Here is a 27855-nt window from a genome sequence, read left to right on the forward strand (position 1 = left end):
CATCTAGCTTTCTATGGCTTGTTTAAAAATAAGGATATTTTTACCCAAGTTCTCTCTTAACTCCAGGAGCACCGACAGTTTTTGTTGTTGTTGCCTGATGCAGGACTCTAGTGCCAGAGGAGACTGACTGAAAACTCCTCCATTAACTGCCACAGTTTAGACTACCGATAGATCAGCGTTCTAACTCCCCCTTGTGATAGTGCGGTACAATGACAGAATGCCACCATCTACCACAAACGGTCGCAGCATAAACTCGTAACTTCTAAAGGAAGAACCACTGTATTTTGTGTAGCTCCTTGACAACAAATCCCTTTTAATCCAACTTGTAATAAAACATTTTTGGGGAAAAAGTCAAGGGGTGTGAATACTTTCTGAAGGCACTGTACATCACTGAATACACCCTGCTGTTTCCTAAAAGTGGTTCACAGCCTGACTAATTTACTGGGCGCTGAAGACATAGGCTACATGCTGATGACCTTACAGGTCACTTCATTATGATTGGTCTAGCTAACACGGTCATGTTCAGTAGGTACAAAACAGCAATGTACTACTTGGAAGCAGGGTTCAAGGTTAACTTACTCTTTGTAATTAGGGTCATGCAGGGCCTAGGTTTAAATGTATGTATGTATGTATGTATGTATGTATGTATGTATGTATGTATGTATGTATGTATGTATGTATGTATGTATGTATGTATGTATGTATGCATGTATGCATGTATGCATGTATGCATGTATGTATGTATGTATGTATGCATGTATGCATGCATGTAATTTTTGCTAGTATGTTCACTACTTTCCCTAAAATAAATGAGCTCAGTGAGTAGATTGTTGAGCGCTTCTTTTCACTCTGGACAGCTCATGTGTGCCGTGTGAAGGCATCAACTCATGTACTGCTCGCATGTTCAAGAAGTTGTGATTGGCGAAGAGCGTGGTTGAATGAACGACCAATAATTTTGCTCAAATACAAATAGGATGACTTTTCAGTGTGTAGTCTTCAATGGTTTTCAATAGCAGACTGCGACACAGAAGGTACACTGGAAAGACAAAATGTGCTGAGAAGATACTGGCCCAACATGTTTTTACTGGCCAGCGGGCCATCATTAATGTCGGATCCTGCTAAAAGTGTCCAGTAAGAAACGTACATTTTCGCTTCCATTTCAAATTGCTTTGCCCTAACTGAACATGACCCAGACATTTGGGATTATGGGTTACCTTGAGCAGCGGGTGGATCTTATCCACAGGCAGGGCCAAAGGATTCCTCCTCTTCCTCTTTTCAATGGCCGCCTGGGCATCAGCGATAGCCCATTTATCGATAGGGTGCGGGAAACTCTTCTGCACTCGCTCCTGAGGGGAGGAAAGGAGGGAGGGAGATCGAGAGCCCTTTAATAGTGCAATACTTTTGACCAGAGCCCTATGGGCCCTTGTCAAATGTAGTGGAATACATAGAGAATAGGGTGCCATTTGGGCTGCAAACAGGGCCTTACTTATCTCTTATTTACTTTAATGACATATTTCCTGGTACTCTATTGATACTGCACCCATAGGCAAAGCAAACATTACCCCCAGTGAACGTCTTCGTTCACTGGGGGTAAACATGCCTTCTCCTCCTTCAAACCACCCTATGACACTTTACACCATTGTTTTATTATCGCAGACATTTCACAAGGGACTTTTCCCTTAAAAAGGGACATCTAACAGGTTATGTCAATGGGAGGGCGGGTACATAACATGTACATGTCAAGTCGCACTACCAGGATGTCCTTCCCTTGACGTAGGAGTTGGGCTAAGAGTTACTGTAAGCCTTTAAAAAAGGGTGAGAACTACAAAATACATCCACAGTTAACAGAGGACATCTTCATAAGCACTACATAAAAATGAATAAGCGCTTATGTCAACAACTTAAGTTGACAGAGGCTTTCTGAGGCCTAGGCATTTACAAAATGTTTGTGTTGTATATTATAGGGAATCAAACATTTATGTTGTGCCTACAAAGGTGTTAAGGAACTCCTTATGAATGTGTTATGTAGTTCTTATGTAGGGTACATACATAGTAAACAAACAATACAAATTTCCCGCAATCCGTTGGATCACAAATTACAATATACACAAGCACAAATGAGTGTGGTCAATCATCAACCCTGGCAGGTCAATGGTTAAAAAGGGGGCACAGGTCAGGGGTTAAAGTTCATACAGACTGGGTCACAGGGAGAGGTCAACAGAAAGTGAGAACACAGAACTAAGGGAGGAGTAAACATGGTAAAAAGAGACCACATATCCATGGTTTGACTTTACCATGCCCCATGGCTAGGGCCATGGACCCTAAAAAGCACCTGTGGATTTCACGTGATCCGTCTGCTCGCAAAAATGAGTCAAGGTGGACAAAACAAAAACAAGGAGGTGAAAACAGGTTGGCCATCTAAAACATGGACTGAACAAAGAAAGATTTCAGATGTTTTCCGCGTCAGCTCATGTCAGTTATCATTGCAGAAAATCAACACAACAGTAGTAGCCATTAGTGTGATGATGCGCAAGAAAACATTCTACTGTTCAATGACATAAAACCAAACAAGAACTCAAATGATTGTCAAAGCAATAGGAGTCAAAATACATGTCTGCAAATAGTTTAACTTTTCACTTTGGGTAAATGGATTGGATTGTATACGTGAGAATAGAAATTGACAAAAACTGAGTTATATCTCAGTGCAAAACAAACCTTCTAAAGAACACCATGATCTGAGCTTAAAAGAAATTAAACTTGACAAACATTTATAATTTCCCCTTTTTGGTTGGGGACATAAATCAACATCCTCTTTTACTGAAACCCTGACTTCACCAGCTGTCAATAAAGTGTGTCTGCTACAGAATAAAATGAAGCTGAATGCTATGATACGCTGTGAACGACGACATTAAAGCAGCAATGAGCAGTTGAAACAATAACAAAGCGGACTCCCTGCCCCGGTTCGGTAAAAAGCTGAGGGATGGGGATAGAGAAATGGAACCACTCAAATTCATAGACAGAGCTATGGATGCAAGGAAATCCATTATATCAAAATGATCGTTTTAACCATGTTTTGCGGCTATATAGCGCTTGTTTACAAACGGAGTGAAAAGCTTATATTTTGGGTTCTGATAGGGTATGACAGTTGAACTAAGCTCATGAGGCATTTCTAAGTTATATTCTTCAAGAATCAATGGGTACAAATCATTAAAATGTATAAGTCCAAAAATGTATGTATACCGAACAAAAATATAAAAACGCAACATTCAACAATTTCAAAGATTTTACTGAGTCACAGTTAATAAAAGGAAATAAGCCAATTGAAATAAGTGAATTAGGCCCTAATCTATACAGTTCACATGACTGGGAATACAGATATGCATCTGTTGGTCAACGAAGGTAGGGGCGTGGATCAGAACACCAGTCAGTATCTGGTGTGACCACCATTTATCTCATGCAGCGCGACACATCTCCTTCACATAGAGTTGATCAGGCTGTTGATTGTGGCCTGTGGAATGTTGTCCCACTCCTCTTCAATGGCTGTGCGAAGTTGCTGGATATTGGTGGGAACTGGAACACACTGTGGTACACGTTGATCCAGTATCCCAAACATGCTCAATGGGTGACATGTCTTGTATTCAGGCCATGGAAGAACTGGGACATGTTCAGCTTCCAGGAATTGTGTTCAGATCCTTACGACATGGTGCCGTGGATTATCATGTTGAAAGCACTCCACACTGCCCTTTCCCACCTGGACAAAAGGAACACCTATGTGAGAATACTGTTCATTGACTACAACTCCGTGTTCAATACCATAGTGCCCTCAAAGCTCATCACTAAACTAAGGACCCTGGGACTAAACACCGAGTGCAACTGGATCCTCGATGGGCCGCCCCCAGTTGGTAAGGGTAGGCAACAACACATCTGTCACGCTGATCCTCAACACGGGGCCCCTCAGGGGTTACCCTTACCACCTTAGTCCCCTCCTGTACTCTCTGTTCACCCACAACTGCGTGGCCAAGCACGACTCAAACACCATCATTAAGTTTGCTGACGACAACAGTGGTAGGCCCGATCACCGACAACAACGAGACAGCCTATAGGGAGGAGGTCAGATGACCTGGCAGTGTGGTGCCAGGATAACAACCTCTCTCTCAACATGAGCAAGACAAAGGAGCTGATCGTGGACTACAGGAAAAGGAGGGCGATTCACATCGACGGGGCTGTAGTAGAGCAGGTTGAGAGTTTCAAGTTCCTTGGTGTCCACGTCGCCAACAAACTAACATGGTCCAAACACACCAAGACAGTCGTGAAGAGGGCACGACAATGCCTATTCCCCCTAAGGAGACTGAAAAGACTTGGCATGGGTCCTCAGATCCTAAAAAGTTCTACAACTGCACCATCGAGAGCATCCTGACCGGTTGCATCACCGTCTGTTATGGCAACTGCTCAGCATACGACCGTAAGACACTAGAGGGTAGTGCGTACAGCCCAGTACATCACTGGGGCCAAGCTTCCTGCCTTCCAGGATATCTATACTAGGCGGTGTCAGAGGAAGGCCCCAAAAAATTGTCAAAGACTTCAGCCACCCTAGTCATAGACTGTGCGCTCTGCTACTGCACGGCAAGTGGTACCGATGCGCCAAGTCTAGGTCCAAAAGGCTCCTTAACAGCTTCTACCCCCAAGGCATAAGACTGCTGAACAACTAATCAAATGTCCACATGGACTATTCACTTTACCCCTACCTACATGTACAAATTACCTCGACTAACCTGTAGCCCCGCACATTGACATGGTACCGGTACCTCCTGTATATAGCCTTGTTGTTATTTTATTGTGTCACTATTTTTCTTAACTCCATTTCTTGAACTGCATTGTTGATTATGGGCTTGTAAGTAAGAATTTCACAATAAGGTCTACACCTGTTGTATTCAGCGCATGTGACAAATAAAATTTGATTTAACAATGGGCCTCAGGATCTCGTCACAGTATCTGTACACTCAAATTGCTATCGATAAAATGCAATTGAGTTCATTGTCCGTAGCTTATACGTGCCCATACCATAACCCCACCGCCACCATGGGGCACTCTGTTCACAACGTTGACATTAGTACACCGCTTGCCTACATGACGCCTCAGAGGCTGTCTGCCATCTGCCTGGTACAGTTGAAACTGGTATTCATCCATGAAGAGCACACTTCTCTAGCGTGCAGATGGCCATCGAAGGTGAGCATTTGCCCACTACAGTTGGTTACGACACCAAACTGCAGTCAGGTCAAGACCCTGGTGAAGATGTAGACCACGCAGATGAGCTTCCCTGAGACGGTTTCTGACAGTTTGTGCAGAAATTCCCTGGTTGTGCAAACCCAAAGTTTCATCAGCTGTGCGGGTGGCTGGTCTCAGACCATCCCGCAGGTGAAGAAGCCAGATGTGGAGGTCCTGGGCTGGCGTGGTTACGCGTGGTCTGCGGTTCTGAGGCCAGTTGGACATACTGCCAAATACTCTAAAACGACTTATGGCAGAGAAAGGAACATTAAATTCTCTGGCAACAGCTCTGGTGAACATTCCTGCAGTTAGAATGCCAATTGTACGATCCCTCAAAACATCTGTGGCATTGTATTGTGTGACAAAACTGCACATTTTAGAGTGGCCGTTTATTGTTCCCAGCACAAGGCGCACCTGTATAATGACCATGCTGTTTAGCTTCTTGATATGCCACACCTGTCAGGTGGATGGATTATCTTGACAAAGGAGAAATGCTCACTAACAGGGACGTAAAACAAATTTGTGCACAGAATGAGGGAAATATGCTTTTTGTGCGTTGGAAAATGTCTGGGATCATTTTTTTTCAGCTCATGAAACATGGGACCAACACTTTACATGTTGCGTTTATATTTTTGTTCAGTGTAGCATCTGCTGATTGCCCCTTTAAGTAGAAGTAACCCCTAACTACTGGTCAAGGGTCAGTTTATTTCCTAGACCATAGGTTAAAGTGAGAGGATCAGGGGAACAGTCGTCTGATCCTAGACCTGTGATTTAGAGGCAACTTCTACCTCGCCACAGTTCATTGATCTGTTGTTGATGCCCTGAGGGATTCTGAAAGGGAAGGTCTGCTCAATCTTTTTCTGCTCCCAAACGGGATATTTTAATACAGCTTAGACCACACAATCACAACGATTCAACTTAATTGTGATTGAAATGTGATTTTATCACCTGGGCCTAAGCTTCAGCAAAAGATCACATTTGAGGGCAAATCAACACTAAGCCCACATTCCCTTTATCTCTATGTATTGGACCTTTTTGTCCAAAGCTCCCGTTATTGCTTTGGAAGTGTACAAAAACCCCTCTGTTTATACTACTGTAAAAAGGGGGGGGTTCAACAAGGTTTTATGTCTGTTGCGCTATTGAGAGAGATCTTCACCTCCACGTCCTGCACGCTGCGTGGCTGTGCCTGGCAGAGCATGCTGAGCAGCAGCAGGATCAGCTCCTCGATGTACTGCAGTGCATCCTCCTGGGACGACAGCTTGGGATGCACCTGGCTCAGCACCTTCACGGAGACAGACATGTGCATTAGTTCAGTATGAGTCCATTTGTTTTAATCAACTGTTAAAAAAGGTTGGATCAGTAGAATGTGGTAAACATGTATGAGTTCAGTATAGGTTGAGTTGATTATCATATAATTTTTTTATAAACTGTTAAAAAGCTTGGGGTGCATCTGGCTCAGCACCTTTACACAGAAACTAAGAGAGATGTGGCTAGGCTACTAGTTCAGTATAGATTCCCGCTGGGCCCAAACTGGTTGACTCAATGGTGTTTCCATGGAATAGAATGAACGTGGAAAACTGATTGAATTTGCATAAAGTAATCAACGTAAAGGAAATAAGACATTTTGTAAAAAAAATAAAATTTGCCCAATTTTGAACCTAAATCCAACGACACAGTTCAAATGTTAGTTGACAACTCAATCAAATGTAAATCTAAACTAGACGTTGAAGTGACGTCTATGTTTAAAAAAAACAATCAAACTGTTAAAAACCTTTGTGTGCAACTGGAGAGACATTTTCTAGTGTAGTATAGTTTGGGTGTTTTCACACTTAGTCCCTTTTCAGCCAATTGTTGTGAACTGAGTGCAGTTCGCTTCATTTTTTGTGCAGTATGAACACCCCAAAAGAACTCAGACCCCTCAAAAGAGCTCCAAAAGCAAACCAAATTGAGACCATTGTGAGAGGCGGTCCGAATTCGGTTTGCTTGAATTTCCGCACCACACACTAGAACACTGTTTCCCCTGCCATAAGCCCTCACATTGATGCCACAAAAGAGAGAAGATGAGGTAACACTTTACTTGACACCCAGCGTCATAACACGTTATTACACGGTCATAACCATGTCATGTCGTAACAGCTGACATAACACTGTCATGACACATATTTAGCTGTGACATATTGTGCTATTTTATGGCTGTTATGACACCTACATAGGAGTGGAAAGGAAACTTCTTCACAGAGAAAAAAACATTTGAATAAATGTGGGTTTTGACACTCTTAAGTAGGTGTCATAACCAGCCATAAAATAACGCAATACATGTCACAACAGGTGTAAATATATGGGTCATGACAGTGTTATGACCATATTATGTCATATTATGACAAGTTATGTCAGCTGTTATGAGATATGACATGGTTTTGACCGTGTCGTTGCACAGGGTGTCAAGTGTTACAGAAGATGAGGTGCAGGTTCACATGAAAAAATAAGTGCTGATTAGCGATTGTTAAGGATGCACAGAAATTCCAAAATGTGTTGAGGTTTTGCTCAGATTAAATCAAATAAAATGTTATTGGTCACATACACATGGTTAACAGATGATAACGCGAGTGTAGCGAAATGCTTGTGCTTCTAGTTCCGACGGCGCAGTAATATCTAACAATTCCCCAACAACTACTGAATACACACAAATCTAAAAAGAGATGAATGAGAATATGTACATATAAATATATGGATGAGTGATGGCCGAGCGGCATAGGCAAGGTGCAATAGATGGTATAAAATACAGTATAAACATATGATAAGTAATGTAAGATATTTAAACATTATCAAATTGGAATTATTTAAAAGTGGTATTGTGTAAAGTGACTCATGATCCATTTATTAAAGTGGCCAGTGATTGGGTCTCAGTGTAGGCAGCAGCCTCTCTGAGTTAGTGATTGCTGTTTAGCAGTCTGATGGCCTTGAGATAGAAGCTGTTTTTCAATCTCTCGGTCCCAGCTTTGATGCACCTGTACTGACCTCGCCTTCTGGATGGTAGTGGTGTGAACAGGCAGTGGCTTGGTTGGTTGTTGTCCTTGATGATCTTTTTGGCCTTCCTGTGACATCGGGTGGTGTAGGTGTCCTGGAGGGCAGGTAGTTTGCCCCCTGTGATGCGTTGTGCAGACCGCACCACCCTCTGGAAAGCCCTACGGTTGCGGGCGGTGCAGTTGCCATACCAGGCTGTTATACTGTCCGACAGGATGCTCTCGATTGTGCATCTGTAAAAAAGTTTGTCAGGGTTTTGGGTGACAAGTCACATTTCTTCAGCTTCCTGAGGTTGAAGACTTGCTGTTGCTGAGTGTTGTGTTGGTGTTGAATGCTGAGTTGTAGTCAATAACGGCATTCTTACATAGGTATTCCTCTTGTCCAGATGGGACAGGGCAGTGTGCTGTACAATGGCGTTTGCATCGTCTGTGGACCTGTTGGGGCGGTATGCAAACTGAGGTGGGTCTAGGGTGGCCGCTAAGGTGGAGGTGATATGATCCTTGACTAGTCTCTCAAAGCACTTCATGATGACAGAAGTGAGTACTACGGGCAGTAGTTATTTAGTTCAGTTATTTCTGTCTACTTGGGTACAGGAACAATGGTGGCCATCTTGAAGCATGTGGGGACAGCAGACTGGGATAGGGAGCGATTGAATATGTCTGTAAACACAACAGCCAGCTGGTCTGCGTATGCTCTGTGGACGCAGCTAGGGATGCCGTCTGGGCCAGCAGCCTTGCGAGGGTTAACACGTTTAGATGTTTCACTCACGCCGGCCAAGGGTGGGGGGGGCAGTCCTTGTTTGCGTGCCGCGACGGTAGCACTGTATTATCCTCAAAGCGGGCAAAAAAGGTGTTTAGTTTGTCTGGAAGCGTGACGGTGTCCTTGACGTGGCTGGTTTTCTTTTGTTGTCCGTAATTTTCTGTAGACCCTGCCACATATGTCTCGGGTCTGAGCTGTTGAATTGCGACTCCACTTTGTCCCTTTACAGGCATTTTGCTTGTTTGATTGCCTTGCAGATGGAATAAATACACTGTTTATATTCAGCCATATTCCCAGACCTCTTTCCATGATTAAATGCGGTGGTTCGCGCTTTCAGGTTTGTGAAAGCCACCATCCATCCAGAGTTTCTGGTTAGGGTAGGTTTTAATAGTCACAGTGGGAACAACATCTCCAATGCACTTCCTTATAAACTCACTCACTGAGTCAGCATATAGATAGATGTTGTTCTCTGAGGCTGACCGGAACATATCCCAGTCCGGGTGATCAAAACAATCTTGAAGCATGAATTCCGATTGGTCAGACCAGCGTTGAATGGTTCTAGTCACTGGTATTTGTTTGCAATATGTGATCTATAGGCTAAGATCGCTTCATACACTGCTTATTCAATTGTGGGGTTTGAATAGTGTGAGAAGACAACATATTTGGTGAAAATCACAACATGGGGTACAAAATAAATTCAAGCTCTTAAAGGGGCAGTAGCCTACATTCGGTATACAATTTTCAATAACAGCATTATTTAATCTGCAGTTATTATTCTGCTATATATATTTACATGTTAATAGTATCTTCTGATTGTAGTTAGTTAAAATATTAGACATAATTGTAATCTATTAGCTTCCAAAATGTATGTAGGCATTAGTGTAAAATACTTAAAGGAAAGGTTCACCTATTTTGAATGTTACTGTTTTTGTGCATCTCTGAGTGATGTCCTATCGATACCCTGGGTGATTTAATGTGTATCGGAGTTATTGGCGTTCAAGCAGGCAGAATCCGGCCAGTATGACGCAGCGCTATGACAAAGTCGCGCTCACTACACTGGAAGTTAATACGACTTTCAGATCTCAAAAACATCTATCTACCTACTGCCTCTGATCTTGCGGACTCACTAAACACACATGCTTTGTTTGTAAATTATGTCTGTTGGAGTGTGCTCCTGGCTGTCCGTAAGTAAACACTTTTTTGCCGTCTGGTTTGCTTTATAAGGAGTTTGAAATTATTTATACTTTTATTTTCAAAACTTAAGTATATTTTAGCAATTACATTTACTTTTGATACTTACGTATATATATTTTTTAATAACTCAAGTAGTATTTTACTGGGTCACTGACGTTTACTTGAGTGTTTTTCTATTAAGGCATCTTTACTTTTACTCAAGTATGACAATTGGGTACTTTTTTCACCACAGTAAGTGGGTATATCTAGCTGTCCGATAAATTCTGATGGAATGGCTTGTCCTGCACTTTGTAAAAACCCAGAGTGCATTGAGGGAATGCTGGAAAAAGCTCTTGGATCCTTTCTAAACATAGCAAATGTGAATACAAAGAGGACTCGGAACACAAAATAGTTGAAGTGAACTGGCAAAAGAGTTGAGTCCTCATTCAAAGGCGAGGGCAGTGTGAATACAAAGAGAAGAGAGTCATTTTCCTTCTTTTTTACCCGGATTTCACGTTAAAAAAGGACTATGTGAGAAAATACCCTTCGTGAAAAAAAAAAAGGTTGGATTTCTCATTTGGACCACTCAAAAACAGACAGAATACAACAGTCAACTTTTTCTGAAAGTAGGCTAGACTTCACACTCTCAGAGATACTTTTGGTTGGATAGGATGCGGTCGAATATAATGTTAAAAAAAAAAAGACAAATATGCTTGTAGTGTGGCTCCCCTTTAGAGACGCACTCTAGATATGCATTTGCAAATAGCAATTCAGCCGACTAGTATTAGGCCTCCCTGATGAAATGCAAATTCAGAGTGCTGTGTTCACCAGCACCTAGCCTACTCAAATACATTCTTACTCTGGATAGGCCTATCTGCATTCCAGTCAAGTGCACTCAATCATAACAGTCACAAGTTACTGTATAGAAAGTTGAGGAGTTCTTGCAGAACGTGCCCATCATAACATAGACCCAAACTCCTTGAACACAGCCCATGGTTGGCTTTAAATCAAACACTAGACGTAGGCTACATGAAAATTGATGAAAGCCATTTTCCAAGTCAACTCATATATTTCAAGCAGGAAATTGCTATTTAAGTGCTCGTTATCCCAAACTAATTTTCGACTTACTGCCGAACTTGTGCCCACTTCATGCAGTCACTCAAACAGTGACAAACATGGCTAGAAAAAGAGATGACCATCGATGAAGGTTTATCGCAGTCGCTACGAACATAACCATAAAGACACATTGCTCAAATTACTACCTTTTGGTCCTGCATCTCCTAACCATCATCCATTGCGTTGGTACAAGACTTCAATCCTGACTTTATGGCTGGTAATGGGTCAAATAAATTAGGGGAAAAGTACAGAATTAGGCTACTTTAGTTTAGGTTGGAATAAGCATACGTTTTCAGGTTGAAGCCCGTGGAGTGGGACTACTGCCTCTAAAGCCGTCACTGGTAACTGACTGAGCCCAGTGACGAGAGCATGACGAGAACACGGCACTGACACTCCTGTCTCGTCGGTTCGCGTCGCTAGCCGAGGCATCCTATCAGAGCACGACTAAGCAAGTTCTGAGCGTCTCTACTCCCCTCCTCTTAGAGAGGGCACGGTCTCTACTCAACTTGGCAGCACTTCAGAGGCAGAAAGGGACGGAGAGTTACAAAGGGAGAGAGTGCGTGTGAGCGAGAGAGAGAGAGGGAGTTTTGGAGACAGAGTGGGGACAGAGGTTTTGGAGACACACAGTGGAGGCTACTCAGAGGAGGGAGGACCATCCTCCTCAGTGAATTTAATAGAAATGGTGAAACATTAAAAAAAAGTTATCCTTTCAACATAAAACTATAAATATATTCATGTCACCAAATAATTGATTAAAACACACTGTTCTGCAATGAAGGTCTACAGTAGCCTCAGCAGCACTCTGTAGGGTAGCACCATGGTGTAGCCGGAGGACAGCTAGCGTTTGTCCTCCTCTGGGTACATTGACTTTAGTACAGTAACTTACTTACACAGTAATTATGACAACTTCCTGAGGGCGTCCTCCAACCCATCAGAGCTCTTGCAGCATGAACTGCATGGTTATCCACCCAAAGAAAGAATCAGAGAATGACTCTAGTACTGAAAGCATAAGCTACAGCTAGCTAGCACTGCAGTGCATAAAATGTGGTGAGTAGTTGACTCAGAGCGAGAAAGACAGTTGAACAGTTTAACATTCATTTCTTCCAAAATTAAGGAGAAGCGAGAGTGAGATATATGGTTGTATGGTTTTTTACTTTCACTTAGCTATCGAACGCAGCTAGCTAGTTTAGCCTACTCGAACAGAGAGGGATGCCATGTTAGCTAGCTGGCTATCCAACACTGGAACTCTTCCAAGTCAAGGTAAGCTTTTGGTTTTATTAATTTATTGCCACCGGGTCCCACCAGTGTAAATGCTAAACTGCTTTCTGACCGTACACTGTACTGCATTATTGCAGCTGGTTTACTAACATGGTAGTTCTAGTAGCTATATTGACTATGACGGGACAACGATGTAGACTGTGTATAGCGGCCAGCGGTCATGATATGAAGGTTTGGCTTGGAAAGATTATTTTGCCTGGTCAGACAGCTGATGTGTTGTGCACTGAAGAAGTCCACATTCGACGGGAAAGGTGATAGGAGGAAAGCGCGCAGATAGTTGCGAGGAATTATATACACAACGAGCAAAGTGAGCATACTGTTTGTATGTGGCTGCTATGAAAGTGAACTGTGTCTGCGTGTGATCAGGGGTGTATTCATCCTGCCGATTCTGTTGAAAAACGTTTCTTGAAACGGAAGAAAACAGAACCGGGATAAACATACCTGAATTTGTACAATAGAAACTCATTTATAGCTGTTGGACTAATGATTATACCCCTAGATCAGCTACATGCAGGCAAGAGTGTGCAAGGTGGTACTGAACGCGTCACTGTCTCTCACCTTGATTACTCAAAAATTCTCTCTACCGGTGCACCTACGTTTCATTCATAGGCTGGGTTGTAGCATCCTCATGACGGGTACAGGGAAAATGTGAGTATCATGTAGTAGCCTAAAACTATTGATGTTACATTGGCTGGGTGAACGGAACATGAATGAATCATCCGATATGCTGTAACAGAAAGACAACGCTCATAAAAAAAGATAATCCTCCCATATCTTAAACTGCAACGACCACTGACACACACCTACCTACCTTTCTCACCTTCGCGTCGGAATGCAGAGGTACTCATCTGTCGTGGGCGTATACGTAGGGGCTTTCAGAAGTGTGTTTTGAGTGGGGAACGATCAAGGTCTAACATGAGGTCCTGAGATAATGTAGAAGATGTAGCCTAGCCTGACACAAGGCTCATGTTAGGCTACGTCATGATTGCTGATGGGGGGGGGGTGGAAGAGAGCGATTGACAAGAAAGCTCTGCTTGTAGAGGACCTGTATGCTGGAATACATTGCATGCTGCAATTCTTTAGACCGTTTTAGTCTTCTTCCTTTGCTCTGCCTCCTTGTAATGCAAATGAGAAATAAACTAGAAAGTGAAAAGTATTAAAACCCATTGTAATAGGGTAATAATAATCTGAATAAATGAGTTGCAAATAAAATCTGGACACACAAGATAATATATGGAGGATAGGTTTATGGGAAGCTGCCAGAAAAATTGGAAGAAAGGCTCATTCGTCCAACTGAAAATTGGGGGGGCAACTCAATGCTCCCCCACAGAAACAATGCCTAAGGTGGACTTCAACTCAGAATGTATTGTATGCTTTAAATGTTCTTCCAGCCTTTCTGTGTCCTCACATCCAGACATGTGTAGTAGAGCAGTGTGGTCCTCTGATACATAACGTCAAGTAAAGAGTATAATTGAACCCTTGGTTTCAAATCCAAGGTCACTCTCCAACCCCAAGTTGAGTGGATTGAGTGTCGTTCTTGAAGGTAGTATGGGAGTCTCAAATCCAGAGTAAGCTGCTGATCATGTGAATCAAGTTTGTTGATAATTCAAGCTCAAGTGAATTGACTTCAGATGTGCAAGGTGGCCTTGTGAGCCCTAGCCCCACATGACCGCTTGACATGATCCTGTGTCACTCTTGTCCCAGAGGTTGCCAATGACAACCAAGCCGGTGTACCCAGGTGCTTCTCCCTCAATCTCAGCTCAATTCCGGTCAATTCCCAGCTCAATTCTGGTCCCCAACCCTTGCCCATAGCCCTTTTCTCAAGAGTCTTAGCAGAACTGAAGGGACCAAACAGATCTGCTAATCTGCAACCTAGATCTTCAATAGCACCATATTGCTTTCACCTGTCCAGGTCCTGTCAGGTCTGTGCGAATCATGTGAGAAGGGGCTAAGGGTTTAGGAAAAGGGGGAAAAGAGCTGAAGGAATCCGGGCTGGCGCTGCCCATCACAGGCAAGTGGGTGTGGTGGAGAGAAGGCCCTGGTTCCTGTATGCTAGACTAACTCAAAGCAATGCCAGGAATTTCATTCCCAGGAAGCCCAGCCAGTGCGGGCCTGCACGGCACCACATGCAAATAGTAGGGATGTGCATCTTTCCCATACAGGAATGATACGTTTTAGTTTGAAACGATTCAGTTCGATTGGAGAATGAATCAATGCAATTTAGTTCACTGCGATACACAACATTTGTTGTATAAAACACATTCATTTTCCATTCTAAATTCAAATCTGCTGATGGAACTCATAAGCTGGGCCTCCCTGAGCTGAATCTGTCTGAGCTGATTTATGTGTGTGTGTAAATTATGCATGTCTATGGTGTACTATGTAGGCACCTGAGCTGAGCAATAAGGGAGACTAGGCATCTACCACCCCATTACCACTATCAGATCTGGGGGGTGGGGGGGGGGCAATGGAGCCTGTTTTTTGTCCCCCCCCTCTTCTAAAATTGCCACCACCCACTAATTAACTTGTCATTTTAGCAGATTAGGTGTTTGAGCTAGTAGTGTATCAATATTTATCATTTACAAATGAGCTATGACATAGCCAATGAATATATAGCAATACTTTGGATTTCACCCCATCTCAAAATCGAATGGTTTTGACCATTTTGAAGTTTTTAGAGTGACATTTTCTTCCCCTCTCGCTTCGACCACGCAGTGGGCCTCACAAAAAGGATTGCTGTCCTCGTTATGAAATGATCAACTTTACCCTTTTTATATATAAATGACCATATACAGATTGTTTAAAGCAAAACTACAAAAACTATTGCTGATGGTAAACCTCATCAAAATAAAATCCATTTTAAGCCCGGTTCGGCAGGTATATCCAGATGAGAGTTGTCTCCGGTAGCTTACTTTTCCCAATTTTCAACTAGAGGTCGACCGATTATGATTTGTCAACGCCGATACCGAGTCACACTCAAAATTAAAGTGGAAAACCACACTACAGGCTGATCCAACTTTGATGTAATGTCCTTAAAACAAGTCAAAATGAGGCTCAGTAGTGTGTGTGGCCTCCACGTGCCTGTATGACCTCCCTACAACGCCTGGGCATGTTCATGATGAGGTGGCGGATGGTCTCCTGAGGGATCTCCTCCCAGACCTGGACTAAAGCATCCGCCAACTCCTGGACAGTCTGTGGTGCAACGTGTCATTGGTGGATGGAGCGAGACATGATGTCCCAGATGTGCTCAATTGGATTCAGGTCTGGGGAACGGGCGGGCCAGTCCATAGCATCAATGCCTTCCTCTTGCAGGAACTGCTGACACACTCCAGCCACATGAGGTCTAGCATTGTCTTGCATTAGGAGGAACCCAGGGCCAACCGCACCAGCATATGGTCTCACAAGGGGTCTGAGGATCTCATCTCGGTACCTAATGGCAGTCAGGCTACCTCTGGCGAGCACATGGAGGGCTGTGCGGCCCCCCAAAGAAATGCCACCCCACACCATGACTGACCCACCGCCAAACCGGTCATGCTGGAGGATGTTGCAGGCAGCAGAACGTTCTCCACGGCATCTCCAGACTCTGTTACGTCTGTCACGTGCTCAGTGTGAACCTGCTTTCATCTGTGAAGAGCACAGGGCGCCAGTGGTGAATGTGCCAATCTTGGTGTTCTCTGGCAAATGCCAAACGCCCTGCACGGTGTTGGGCTGTAAGCACAACCCCCACCTGTGGACGTCGGGCACTCATACCACCCTCATGGAGTCTGTTTCTGACCGTTTGAGCACACACATGCACATTTGTGGCCTGCTGGAGGTCATTTTGCAGGGCTCTGGCAGTGCTTCTCCTGCTCCTCCTTGCACAAAGGCTTAGGTAGCGGTCCTGCTGCTGGGTTGTTGCCCTCCTCCACGTCTCCTGATGTACTGGCTTTCTCCTGGTAGCGCCTCCATGCTCTGGACACTACGCTGACAGACACAGCAAACCTTCTTGCCACAGCTCGCATTGATGTGCCATCCTGGATGAGCTGCACTACCTGAGCCACTTGTGTGGGTTGTAGACTCCGTCTCATGCTACCACTAGAGTGAAAGCACCGCCAGCATTCAAAAGTAACCAAAACATCAGCCAGGAAGCAAAGGAACTGAGAAGTGGTCTGTGGTCCCCACCTGCAGAACCACTCCTTTATTGGGGGTGTCTTGCTAATTGCCTATAATTTCCACCTGTTGTCTATTCCATTTGCACAACAGCATGTGAAATTTATTGTCAATCAGTGTTGCTTCCTAAGTGGACAGTTTGATTTCACAGAAGTGTGATTGACTTGGAGTTACATTGTGTTGTTTAAATGTTCCCTTTATTTTTTTGAGCAGTGTGAGATATATATATATATGTAAAAATTACAATTACAACAATACTGAATGAACACTTATTTTAACTTAATATAATACAGAAATTAAATTTAGTCTCAAATAAATAATGAAACATGTTCAATTTGGTTTAAATAATGCAAAAACAGTGTTGGAGAAGAAAGTAAAAGTGCAATATGTGCCATGTAAAAAAGCTAACGTTTAAGTTCCTTGCGCAGAACATGAGAACATAAGAAAGCTGGTGGTTCCTTTTAACATGAGTTCAATATTCCCAGTTAAGAAGTTTTAGGTTGTAGTTATAGGAATTATAGGACTATTTCTCTCTATACCATTTGTATTTCATATACCTTTGACTATTGGATGTTCTTATAGGCACTATAGTATTGCCAGCCTAATCTCGGGAGTTGATAGGCTTGAAGTCATAAACAGCGCTGTGCTTCAAGCATTGCGAAGAGCTGCTGGCAAACGCAGGAAAGTGCCGTTTGAATGAATGCTTACGAACCTGCTGCTGCCTACCACTGCTCAGTCAGACTGCTCTATCAAATCATAGACTTAATTATAATAAACACACAGAAATATGAGCCTTAGGGCATTAATATGGTCAAATCTGGAAACTATCATTTCGAAAACAAAATGTTTATTCTTTCAGTGAAATACCGAACTGTTCCGTATTTTATCTAACGGGTGGCATCCATAAGTCTAAATATTGCTGTTGCATTGCACAACCTTCAATGTTATGTCATAATTATGTACAATTCTGGCAAATGAATTATGGTCTTTGTTAGGAAGAAATGGTTTTCACACAGTTCGCAACGAGCTAGGCGGCCCAAACTGCTGCATATACCCTGACTCTGCTTGCACAGAACGCAAGAGAAGTGACACAATTTCCTTAGTTAATATTGCCTGCTAACATGCATTTATTTTAACTAAATATGCAGGTTTAAAAAATATATACTTGTGTATTGCGTTTAAGAAAGGCATTGATGTTTATGGTTAGGAACACATTGTGCTTTTTTCACGAATGCGCTTTTGTTAAATCATCCCCCGTTTGGCGAAGTAGGCTGTGATTCAATGATAAATTAACAGGCACCGCATTGATTATATGCAGCGCGGGACAAGCTAGTTAAACGAGTAATATCAATCATGTGTAGTTAACTAGTGATTATGTTAAGATTGATTGTTTTTTTTATAAGTTTAATGCTAGCTAGCAACTTACTTTGGCTCCTTGGTGCACTCGCGTAACAGGTGTTCAGCCTGCCACGCAGTCTCCTCGTGGAGTGCAATGTAATCGGCCATAATCGCCGTCCAAAAATGCCAATTACCGATTGTTATGAAAACTTGAAATCGGCCATGCCGATTAAATCGGTCGACCTCTATTTTCAACAGTGCATAGATAAATTACCCAGAAAACACATAGGTTGTTACTGAACTAATAAAGCCTAATATTACGCAAGCCATTTTACAATTTGAATGCTTAAGGTACCAAGCAGATGTGCAATATCAGGAACAGGCTGCCTACCCCACGTTGGTGAGCACCCCAAAGCTGAGCACAGTGCGCAGTTTGTCTAGGCTACTGATGTTGTCTGGGGTTGTTCGGCATGCAAAAAATGCAATTGTAATGTGAAAAGTCTTTGTAAGTACATATGGCTGAGTTGGTGTGACATTTTCCATCTCCAATTTAAGATTATGTCCATTGATATTTAGCAGGGCTGGGAGAATATTAAAGAATATTCTACAGACTACAGCTGGGTTTTTGAAAAACCTGACCACAATTTTTGCCCACAAAATGAACAAATGACTGTGCACATTAAGTACAACAATTCCAGCAGAGAACTTCAAAGACTTTGCAAACTCACTCCATTGGAAATGTGTGGGGAGGCTAAAATGAGGACTTGCTCTTGACAAAGTTTCTCATGGCAGGGCTGACAAACGTGGCATTTTAGCTTTGGCAAAGCTGGCCAAAATGTCTTGAGCAGTGAACCAAGGAGGAAATATACATTAAAAAAAATGGCATGACAAAACAATCCCGATTTCCCCATTTCATTCCACAGCAGAAACCTGAACAATACTTATCCACTGGAGCGCATGCACGTTTTCGAATCCTCTCAGTTCCCTGTGCCAGCACATTCCAGACAAATGTAACCCTTTTTTTTTTTTTTAAAGCCGAGAGGCCAATGGTTAAATCAATAGGGTGAACAGAGGGTGTGTCCACTTCGAACGGCTCAATGCGGAGAAGCTGGTCTTGCCACGGGGCTCTTTTGAAGTCTTCCATAGCCTCTCCTAGACTTGTTGACACAGCTTGAGCGGGGAAAGCAACACTTGAGGGATCCGAGGGGGGTGGTTTGGTGGAGAAGAAGGGGGTAAAAGCTTGTCGCAAAAAATGTCCTTAATGCGACTCACTGGGGCTATAACCTCCCCTCCGTTGTCTGTCACTCCCGCTCTCTGCGAGGGCTGACTTGCTCTGACCTCATGCATCGGGCTACATTCCTGCCATGCCTGTGGCGTTACATCGCTACGGCATCATCGCACTTTAGCATTTGCCGGCCCTTGCCAGTCTACACACAACAGGAATGCAGAGCCCATCCCCCCTCGTTGGGGTGCCACATGTGCCAGTCGTCCAACAGTGGGAACTCGAGCAAACTGTTTCTCTCCAGCATTCCTTCACAGTTCATTCAATCTCCCACATGAGACCAACTTCTCAACATAATGAACAGTGTAGTGTTTCTGCAGTGTTAGCTGGAAGATTAACCGAGGCATGTCAAAGGTCATTTACAGATTCACATCAAATGGTACACTGTATCATTACATCATTCAGTCCTAGCTGGTGCATTAGGATGTTTTTCAGTGGGCTAGAATTCAGTTTCAGTATTTTTAACCTACTGTTTCAGTACTGTTCTGATTCTCCCAGTTCTTCTTAGTATTCTCTTTTCCTGATCACAACCTCTGGCCCAAAATGATACATAGTGAGGCTTAGGCTGGGTCTACCCCTTCATGTCAAACTCCAATTGTAAATTGGGCTACTTATTTTGTTTGTCATTCAGGTATCCTTTTCATCATCATCTTGACCACTACCATTATATAGGCCTAATAGTTTTTCTTTTTAGGCCTAAATTGCTCAGTCTGGAGTGGTTTTAGCTAAGCATTTTACAGTGCAAAACAACTTGGGCTAGGCCTAGGCTGTCGTGAACTAAATATATGCTAGTCATTAGCAACACTCATCTTCAGAAAGCACTGGGGTGAAGCAAAAAATGTAAAGAACATTTTTAAAAAGAAACCATTTGCTCAACTGTCATTGGTCTTGAGAGCTGTGACTGAAGTTCACTGACTCGGCATTCCCCTGCTTGCAGCATCTTGCTGAAAAAACCCCACCCTGATCACCTCACGCCAGTTATAGGCCTCTATTTACCAACACACGCAAACTGGAGAGGCTCTAGTCAGTGTTCACTCTGTGTAGACCAAGATAACATGTGTGGTGTGTCACTAAAATTGACCCACATCAGACATGTTATTCCAAACCATCCCGACAAAGGCTGATATGCGTTTGTTTGATCAATAACATCAATTTCACTCAGCAGCGAGTCGGGAAAAAAAATCGCCCAAAACATGGCCAGCACCTTTATGAGACTATATGAGGGTGTCCCATGATATCGAGACAGAGTCAGAATCTACTTGAAAAAAAATGGTGCTGCATCAATCTTGACGGGCTGTGACCCCAAGTATGTAATGTTTCAAAACCTAATTTCTCTTTAAATACCTGTGGAAGCAGGCAAGCAGAGTATCACAACACCAATATTAAAAGACACCCATGACCACTCTAGCATTTCTCATGATGATGATTAGTACTACAATATTCAGGGTGGCTGCTAGCAAGTCGTTTATTTATTCTATGTCTGAAATTGAGGGCCAGTTTGAACGTTGCTATGGGCCCCTTAGCTTAGGAAAAAGTGATGCAGTTTTGCCGAGGGGGGGGGGGGGGACAACGTTCTGTGAGTGTGACAGCGTCCTCCCCCACAGAAGCTGCCAGTGCCACCACTCAAACTGACACCGTGGGCAAGATGTGCACGCTGTGACGCTGAGATAGCAGATACAAATAAAAGGAGACATTTGTAGGAATGGTGTAAACGCATGGGGAACTAGTGACGTGCGAGTTTAGGTGTGGGAATCAAACGAAACAAAAGTTAAGTGAAACATAGGGCTGTGTGTGTGTCTGTCATGTAGAAGCATCGAGTCCCCACGGGTGCACCCCAATAATGAGCGGGGGGGGGGGTAGCTAACAACAGTAGTCGATATACAAACGTTATCTTGGTACTATTAGCACACACAAACATTTCGCTACACCCGCAATAACATCTGCTAAATACGTGTACGCACCCAATAAAATGGGATTTGACCAACCAAACCGTGTGTCACTGGCAACACGGCGTGTTTCGACATGGCACTATCAAATGTTGTTTGTCGCAATCAGTTCCTACAAGACAACCCAGTTCGAGTTAGCTAATTAACGTTAGCTGACTGGCTAATAATAGCTACTTTGCTTGTAATGCATACCCTTCGCCGTCTAGTTAGTTCGCTTAGCACCTGCCAACCTCCTAGCCTACCTTGTTCAGGGAGGGTACCAATAGCCCCCGCCATTTCGGTGCGTTCTCCTCGCTGAAAAAGTCGTACTGAACCTGGGCCGCTTGCATAGCTTCAGCTGTTCCCGTCTTCGTGCGCTATCTTACAGCCAGCGAGCGATGTGTGTTCACGGCCACTCTTCACATCAAAACAGTGTATAGCGTGGCCCGTGGTTGGAACTGAGAGGTGGAATATTCTGTGCGGCCCGCTGCCTCAGAATATCCACCCAATGAGCATTCCTCTACCAAACCAGTTAACGATGCGACCATTGCATCGGTAGTGTACAGATGTTGATAGCTGCTAGCTTAGCCGTCTGCGGCTGCCTAAGCAAGTAGCTATCGTTAACTAGCAGGCTTGCTCTTTCGGACACCGAGATTTAAAAAAAGCCAAAATTCACGAAACCAAATATACTTCAAATGCTAACTAGCAAGCTTGCGTTTTGTTGTCAAATGGAAATGATTCCAAGTTCTGAACTGACGTTGTCGATAGTCTTGCTAATTTAGCAAGCTAGCTTGCAGCCAAGCTGGTGATGTTACTAGCCATAGCCGATCGATCCGAATCGGAAGATGGTTGGCAGTAGTGATCAACTAGCAATCGGTGGACAGTGGCGTAGCTGGCTAGCTAGTATCCAATTTGGGGATTCATGTGTCACTTCACGTTTCGGGAACTGCGATACTGTTCGTCCTTTTCGGCCAGTTGAACCATTCCCTATATTTTGGGTTAAAAAAAACTCTTCGGTGCATAATCGCCCATTTTCACCGAATCTTCGACAGGGTGGATATTGATAACCGTGTTATCCTCCATGAATTTAGAATTTCCAAAACATGTCTCCAGACTATTTAGCTTTTTGTTAGGTTATCGAGAAAACCAATATTCCACGCACAGGCTGGCTTTAATGACCAGTTTGGCTTTGGTGAAAATAATTTATTTGGACGATTGTTATGACTCTGGTCGGGTGCAGTTGTTGGTAGAAGAATTGCACAGGCGCAATGGATAGCTAATGACGTACTTCGGGTTTGTTTTCGATAATCATCGCGCCTGCCCAAAATCTGGATATAATCTGGCTAAACCGAGAGCAATAATTGATTAAACGATAGAATGAAAAAGATCGCTTGATGAGGAGGATCACTTGAAACCGTTGCATACTCACAGGGCCCTAAACACTCACTGTCACTTCAACACATAATATGCACATACATTTCTACTGACTCTACACACCCACTCACATACAAGCTGCTACTATTCTGATTATTTTATATCCTGTTGCCTAGTCACATTACCCCTATACAGATCCACCTCCATCACTCCAGTATCCCTGCACATGTAAATATGGTATTGGAACTAACATTTAAAATATTTCCAGTATATAGTACTGTATGCTTACTTAATTACTTTGTGTATTTCTTATTCTTATTTCTCGTGTGTGTTTTTTTTCTTCTAGTAAACCAGTTATGGATTATTGCATTTTGGGGTTGAGTTTGCAAGAAAGGCATTTCACTGTACTTGTGAAATTTGAAACATGCCAACGATGCATGTGAACTAGTGCTAGTTTAACTCACGCGGTGAGGTCGCAGACTTGACTAACAGAGCCCAGAGAAAACATCATGGAAACCATTTATCTTTTTGTCGAGACTTCCCAAAGAAGACACCTCCACTAACTAACTGTGTGGAGCAGTTAATGGTATAGAAAATATTCCCAATGTTCAAAATACACATCTACATCTTGGCAGAAATTATTCCGTATGTTTAATAGGCTTAAAAATACATACAGTTGAAGTCGGAATTTTACATACACCTTACATACACATTTAAACTCCGTTTTTCACAAATCCTGACATTTAATCCCTGTAAAATTCCCTGTTTTAGGTCAGTTAGGATCACCAATTTATTTTAAGAATGTGAAATGTCAGAATAATAGTAGAGAGAATGATTTATTTCAGCTTTTATTTCTTTCATCACATTCCCAGTGGGTCAGAAGTTTACATACACTCAATTAGTATTTGGTAGCATTGCCTTTAAATTGTTTAACTTGAAAAAAACGTTTAGAGTAGCCTTCCACAAGCTTCCCACAATAAATTGGGTGAATTTCGGCCTATTCCTCCTGACAGAGCTGGTGTAACTGAGTCAGGGTTGTAGGCCTCCTTGCTCGCACACGCTTTTTCAGTTCTGCCCACACATTTTCTATAGGATTGATGTCAGGGCTTTATGATGGCCACTCCAATACCTTGACTTTCTTGTCCTTAAGCCATTTTGCCACAACTTTGGAAGTATGCTTAGGGTCATTGTCAATTTGGAAAACCCATTTGCGACCAAGCTTTAACTTCCTGACTGATATCTTGAGATGTTGCTTCAATATATCCACATAATTTTACTCCCTCATGATGCCATCTATTTTGTGAAATGCACCAGTCCCTCCTGCAGCAAAGCACCCCCACAACATGATGCTGCCACCCCCGTGCTTCACGGTTGGGATGGTGTTCTTCAGCTTGCAAGCCTCCCCCTTTTCCCCCCAAACATAACAATGGTCATTATGGCCAAACAGTTCTATTTTTGTTTCATCAGACCAGAGAACATTTCTCTGGCAGTTTTGGAGCAGTGGCTTCTTCCTTGCTGAGCGGCCTTTCAGGTTATGTCGATATAGGACTCGTTTTACTGTGGATATAGATACTTTTGTACCTGTTTCCTCCTGCATCTTCACAAAGTCATTTGCTGTTGTTCTGGGATTGATTTGCACTTTTCACACCAAAGTACGTTCATCTCTAGGAGACAGAACGCGTCTCCTTCCTGAGCGGTATGACAGCTGCATGGTCCCATGGTATTTATACTTGCATACAATTGTTTGTACAGATAAACGTGGTACCTTTAGGCATTTGGAAATTGCTCCCAAGGATGAACCAGACTTGTGGAGGTCTCCAATGTGTTTTCTGAGGTCTTGGCTGATTTCATTTGATTTTCCCATGATGTCAAGCAAAGAGGCACTGATTTTGAAGGCAGGCCTTGAAATACATCCACAGGTACACCTCCAATTGACTCAATTAGCCTATCAGAAGCTTCTAAAGCCATGACATCATTTTCTGGAATTTTCCAAGCTGTTTAAAGGCACAGTCAACTTACTGTATGTAAACTTCTGTCCCACTGGAATTGTGATACAGTGAAATAATCTGTCTGTAAACAACTTTTGGAAAATGTACTTGTGTCATGCACAAAGTAGATGTCCTAACCGACTTACCAAAACTATAGTTTGATAACAAGACATTTGTGGAGTGGTTGAAAAACAAATTTTAATGACTCCAACCTAAGTGTATGTAAACTTCCGACTTCAACTGTATACCCACTAAAATGTCAGAGAGAAAAGCCTTAGGCTTTCTATTGTTCATCAGTCAATCAATGTATCCCATCATGAGTTAAAATGTTTAATATGTAACATGTCCAAATATAGGCAGTTGTACAGGCAAATTTAAGCAATTTTATTTACAGTATTTACATGAAACAAAAGCAACATGGAAAGAAACCAAGTGAGAAGATCCTTATACTTCATCATACCATCTAAAATTTGAGAGAAAAAAAACAGGCTTCCTATGGCTCATCAGTCAATCAATGTATCCCATCACGAGTTAAAATGTTTAATATGTAACATGTCCAAATATTGGCAGTTAAACTATTAAGCACTTTTATTTTACCGTATTTACATGACACAAAAGCAATCACGAAAGAAACCAAGTGTGAAGATCCTTGTACTTCATCATACCCTCCTTTAGTTGTGTAGGCTACATGGAGTCAGCAAGGGACATTTAGTGTTACATGTTGAATTTGGCCCCACATATTCTCACTGACTCCCCAACGCATGAGGTAGAGGTCTTACTATGACGCCCAAACAGCATAACAAACAATGCAATTTCGCAGCATTCAACTCAATGGCTACCATAAGGAAAGGGATTCTAAGATATTACAACTGCCCAGAGTCTCTTCAGTTTGACTGCAGTTTTAACAATAGCTTGGCGTGTATGTAAAAAATAAACCTTACATTGCCTGGTTAAATGCCTTAAGTTTACGTCTAAAGTGTATAGCATGATGTAATCTAATGCAGTCATGCAGATACTTTGTTATAAGCGCAAATTAACCATACCTTAAATGTATGAATAAAGTGTTTCATTGCGTACAACTATGTGCAAATTTCACAACCAGTGCATATCTGAGCATTGACAACTTTCTATGGGGTTGGAATTAAAGTGTGTGAAAATAAAATGACATCGCATATGGCTTCATATCAAAATGAGCCTAACATATAAAAAAAAGGCAACTCATGACCAAAATGAACAGACACTTTGCTCTTTGACATCCTACCACTAAGTTTCGTAAAATTACATTGCTTGTCAAGCCCTTAAAAGTAGTACCCCACAATGATTAGCCAACAGGCAACTGTAAAAAATATATGCAGCATGGTTATCTACATGACATACTCATAGTGTACAACCTCAATATTCTATTTACATGAATTACAAACACATTGGTCAAGCACTTGTTAGGTGAGGTTGCATGCTCTCAGTAGTTGGTCAATACTGAAATAGTGTGATATCCAGGAATGTGGGTTTGTGTTACTATAAATGTTGACTTTCAATTCAAATCATAAGGTTCGATTAAAAACAGGACACATCCAAGGTCGCTTGATTGATGAATGGTCAGATTGCATCTGAGACCAAGGAGTTGCAGAGTCAGACATGTCCTCCTCATCATATTCTGTTCCCATCAGGACATGAATTCCAATTTATGAACAGAAAAATAAACCTAATTGCAATTTCAATGACTGAATTTAGTTCAGATTCATAATCTCTTAAAGTGTAACTAAAACCAACCCTGGGCCATGTTCATTAAGGCATACAATGGAAAATGTTTTTACACCGACAATGAAACCTAAGGTTTCTTATTGGACAGGTTCAGATAGTACATCCCTGTATCACTCCATTTCAGAAAGTTTTGTGCCTACTGAACAGGACCCTGGTCACCAGAGCACAGGGTGGTTAGTAACTGTTCTCGTGTCCAGCCAGGATGTATAGGTTACTGTGTGCTGTAGGGTTGTCTGTAGGTCTGCTCTCCAGCACCACAACCCTGCAATCAAAGGTACAACAGGGGTGTATTCAGTGATGTGAAATGTTCTGAATGTTGCAGATAACTTAATAGAGCTGGTCCCATTACTGTCCCTATTCCATCTGACAGACAATCATATCTGTTCTACAGAAAACATTTATATCTGAACCTTTTATATTGTTACATCCTCCTGAACAGCACTAAGTCACTTTATGGCCACAGACCGACTTCAGTCTCGATGGCACAGGCGATCAGATCTCACAATGCTTCGATAAGTGTTAAACATAGCATGAACTGCATGAATACGATATAGTAATCTTCTGAGGTGCGACTGCAAAAAATAAGATCTGTAACGCCACCATAGCTATTACAGGCACTAATCAAGGAACTTAAAAAAATAATAATAATAATTTTACTTGCATATTTTTATTTATTAATTTGACTGCACAGTCAGAAATGAGGGAGATACAGTTGAAGTCGGAAGTTTACATACACCTTAGCCAAATACATTTAAACTCAGTTTTTCACAAATCCTGACATTTAATCCTAATAAAAATTCCCTGTCTTAGGTCAGTTAGGATCACCACTTTATTTTAAGAATGTGAAATGTCAGACTAATAGTAGAGAGAATGATTTATTTCAGCTTTTATTTCTTTCATCACATTCCCAGTGGGTCAGACGTTTACATACACTCAATTAGTATTTGGTAGCATTGCCTTTAAATTGTTTAACTTGGGTCAAACATTTCGGGTAGCCTTCCACAAGCTTCCCACAATAAGTTGGGTGAATTTTCGCCCATTCCTCCTGACAGAGCTGGTGTAACTGAGTCAGGTTTGTAGGCCTCCTTGCTCGCACATGCTTTTTCAGTTCTGCCCCCCAAAAATCTATAGGCTTGAGGTCAGGGCTTTGTGATGGCCACTCCAAGACCTTGACTTTGTTGTCTTTAAGCCATTTTGCCACAACTTTGGAAGTATGCTTGGGGTCATTGTCCATTTGGAAGACCCATTTGCGACCAAGCTTTAACTTCCTGACTGATGTCTTAAGATCTTTCTTCAATATATCCACATAATTTTACATCCTCATGATGCCATCTATTTTGTGAAGTGCACCAGTCCCTCCTGCAGCAAAGCACCCCCACAACATGATGCTGCCACCCCCGTGCTTCATGGCTAGGATGGTGTT

At 42.5% G+C, this 27855-nt stretch overlaps 2 protein-coding genes across 7 annotated transcripts in view; both read right to left on the minus strand.

Annotated features, from left to right (window-relative positions):
* Positions 1-22755, minus strand: part of LOC115178772 (son of sevenless homolog 1) — an 81739-nt gene extending 58984 nt beyond the window's left edge. For 2 of the 4 annotated variants that reach the window (XM_029740081.1, XM_029740080.1), the window contains exons 1-3: positions 21573-22754; positions 6422-6547; positions 1215-1346 (exon numbers count right to left, since the gene is read on the minus strand). In XM_029740081.1, the coding sequence (XP_029595941.1) occupies positions 1215-1346; positions 6422-6547; positions 21573-21659 (345 nt within the window). In that variant the 5' untranslated portion in view covers positions 21660-22754. Of the gene's footprint in view, positions 1-1214; positions 1347-6421; positions 6548-21572 lie in introns of all 4 variants that reach the window. The other 2 variants (XM_029740079.1, XM_029740082.1) reach the window with 2 other exon arrangements.
* A 2232-nt stretch (positions 22756-24987) lies between these two features.
* LOC115178844 (mitogen-activated protein kinase kinase kinase kinase 3) overlaps positions 24988-27855 on the minus strand; it is a 119333-nt gene continuing 116465 nt past the window's right edge. For all 3 annotated transcript variants that reach the window (XM_029740205.1, XM_029740204.1, XM_029740206.1), the window contains one exon: positions 24988-26694. In XM_029740205.1, coding sequence (XP_029596065.1) covers positions 26607-26694 — 88 coding nt within the window. In that variant the 3' untranslated portion in view covers positions 24988-26606. The remainder of the gene's footprint in view (positions 26695-27855) is intronic.

The sequence above is a fragment of the Salmo trutta genome, chromosome 38 (assembly GCF_901001165.1).
Source record: "Salmo trutta chromosome 38, fSalTru1.1, whole genome shotgun sequence".
NCBI lineage: Eukaryota > Metazoa > Chordata > Actinopteri > Salmoniformes > Salmonidae > Salmo > Salmo trutta.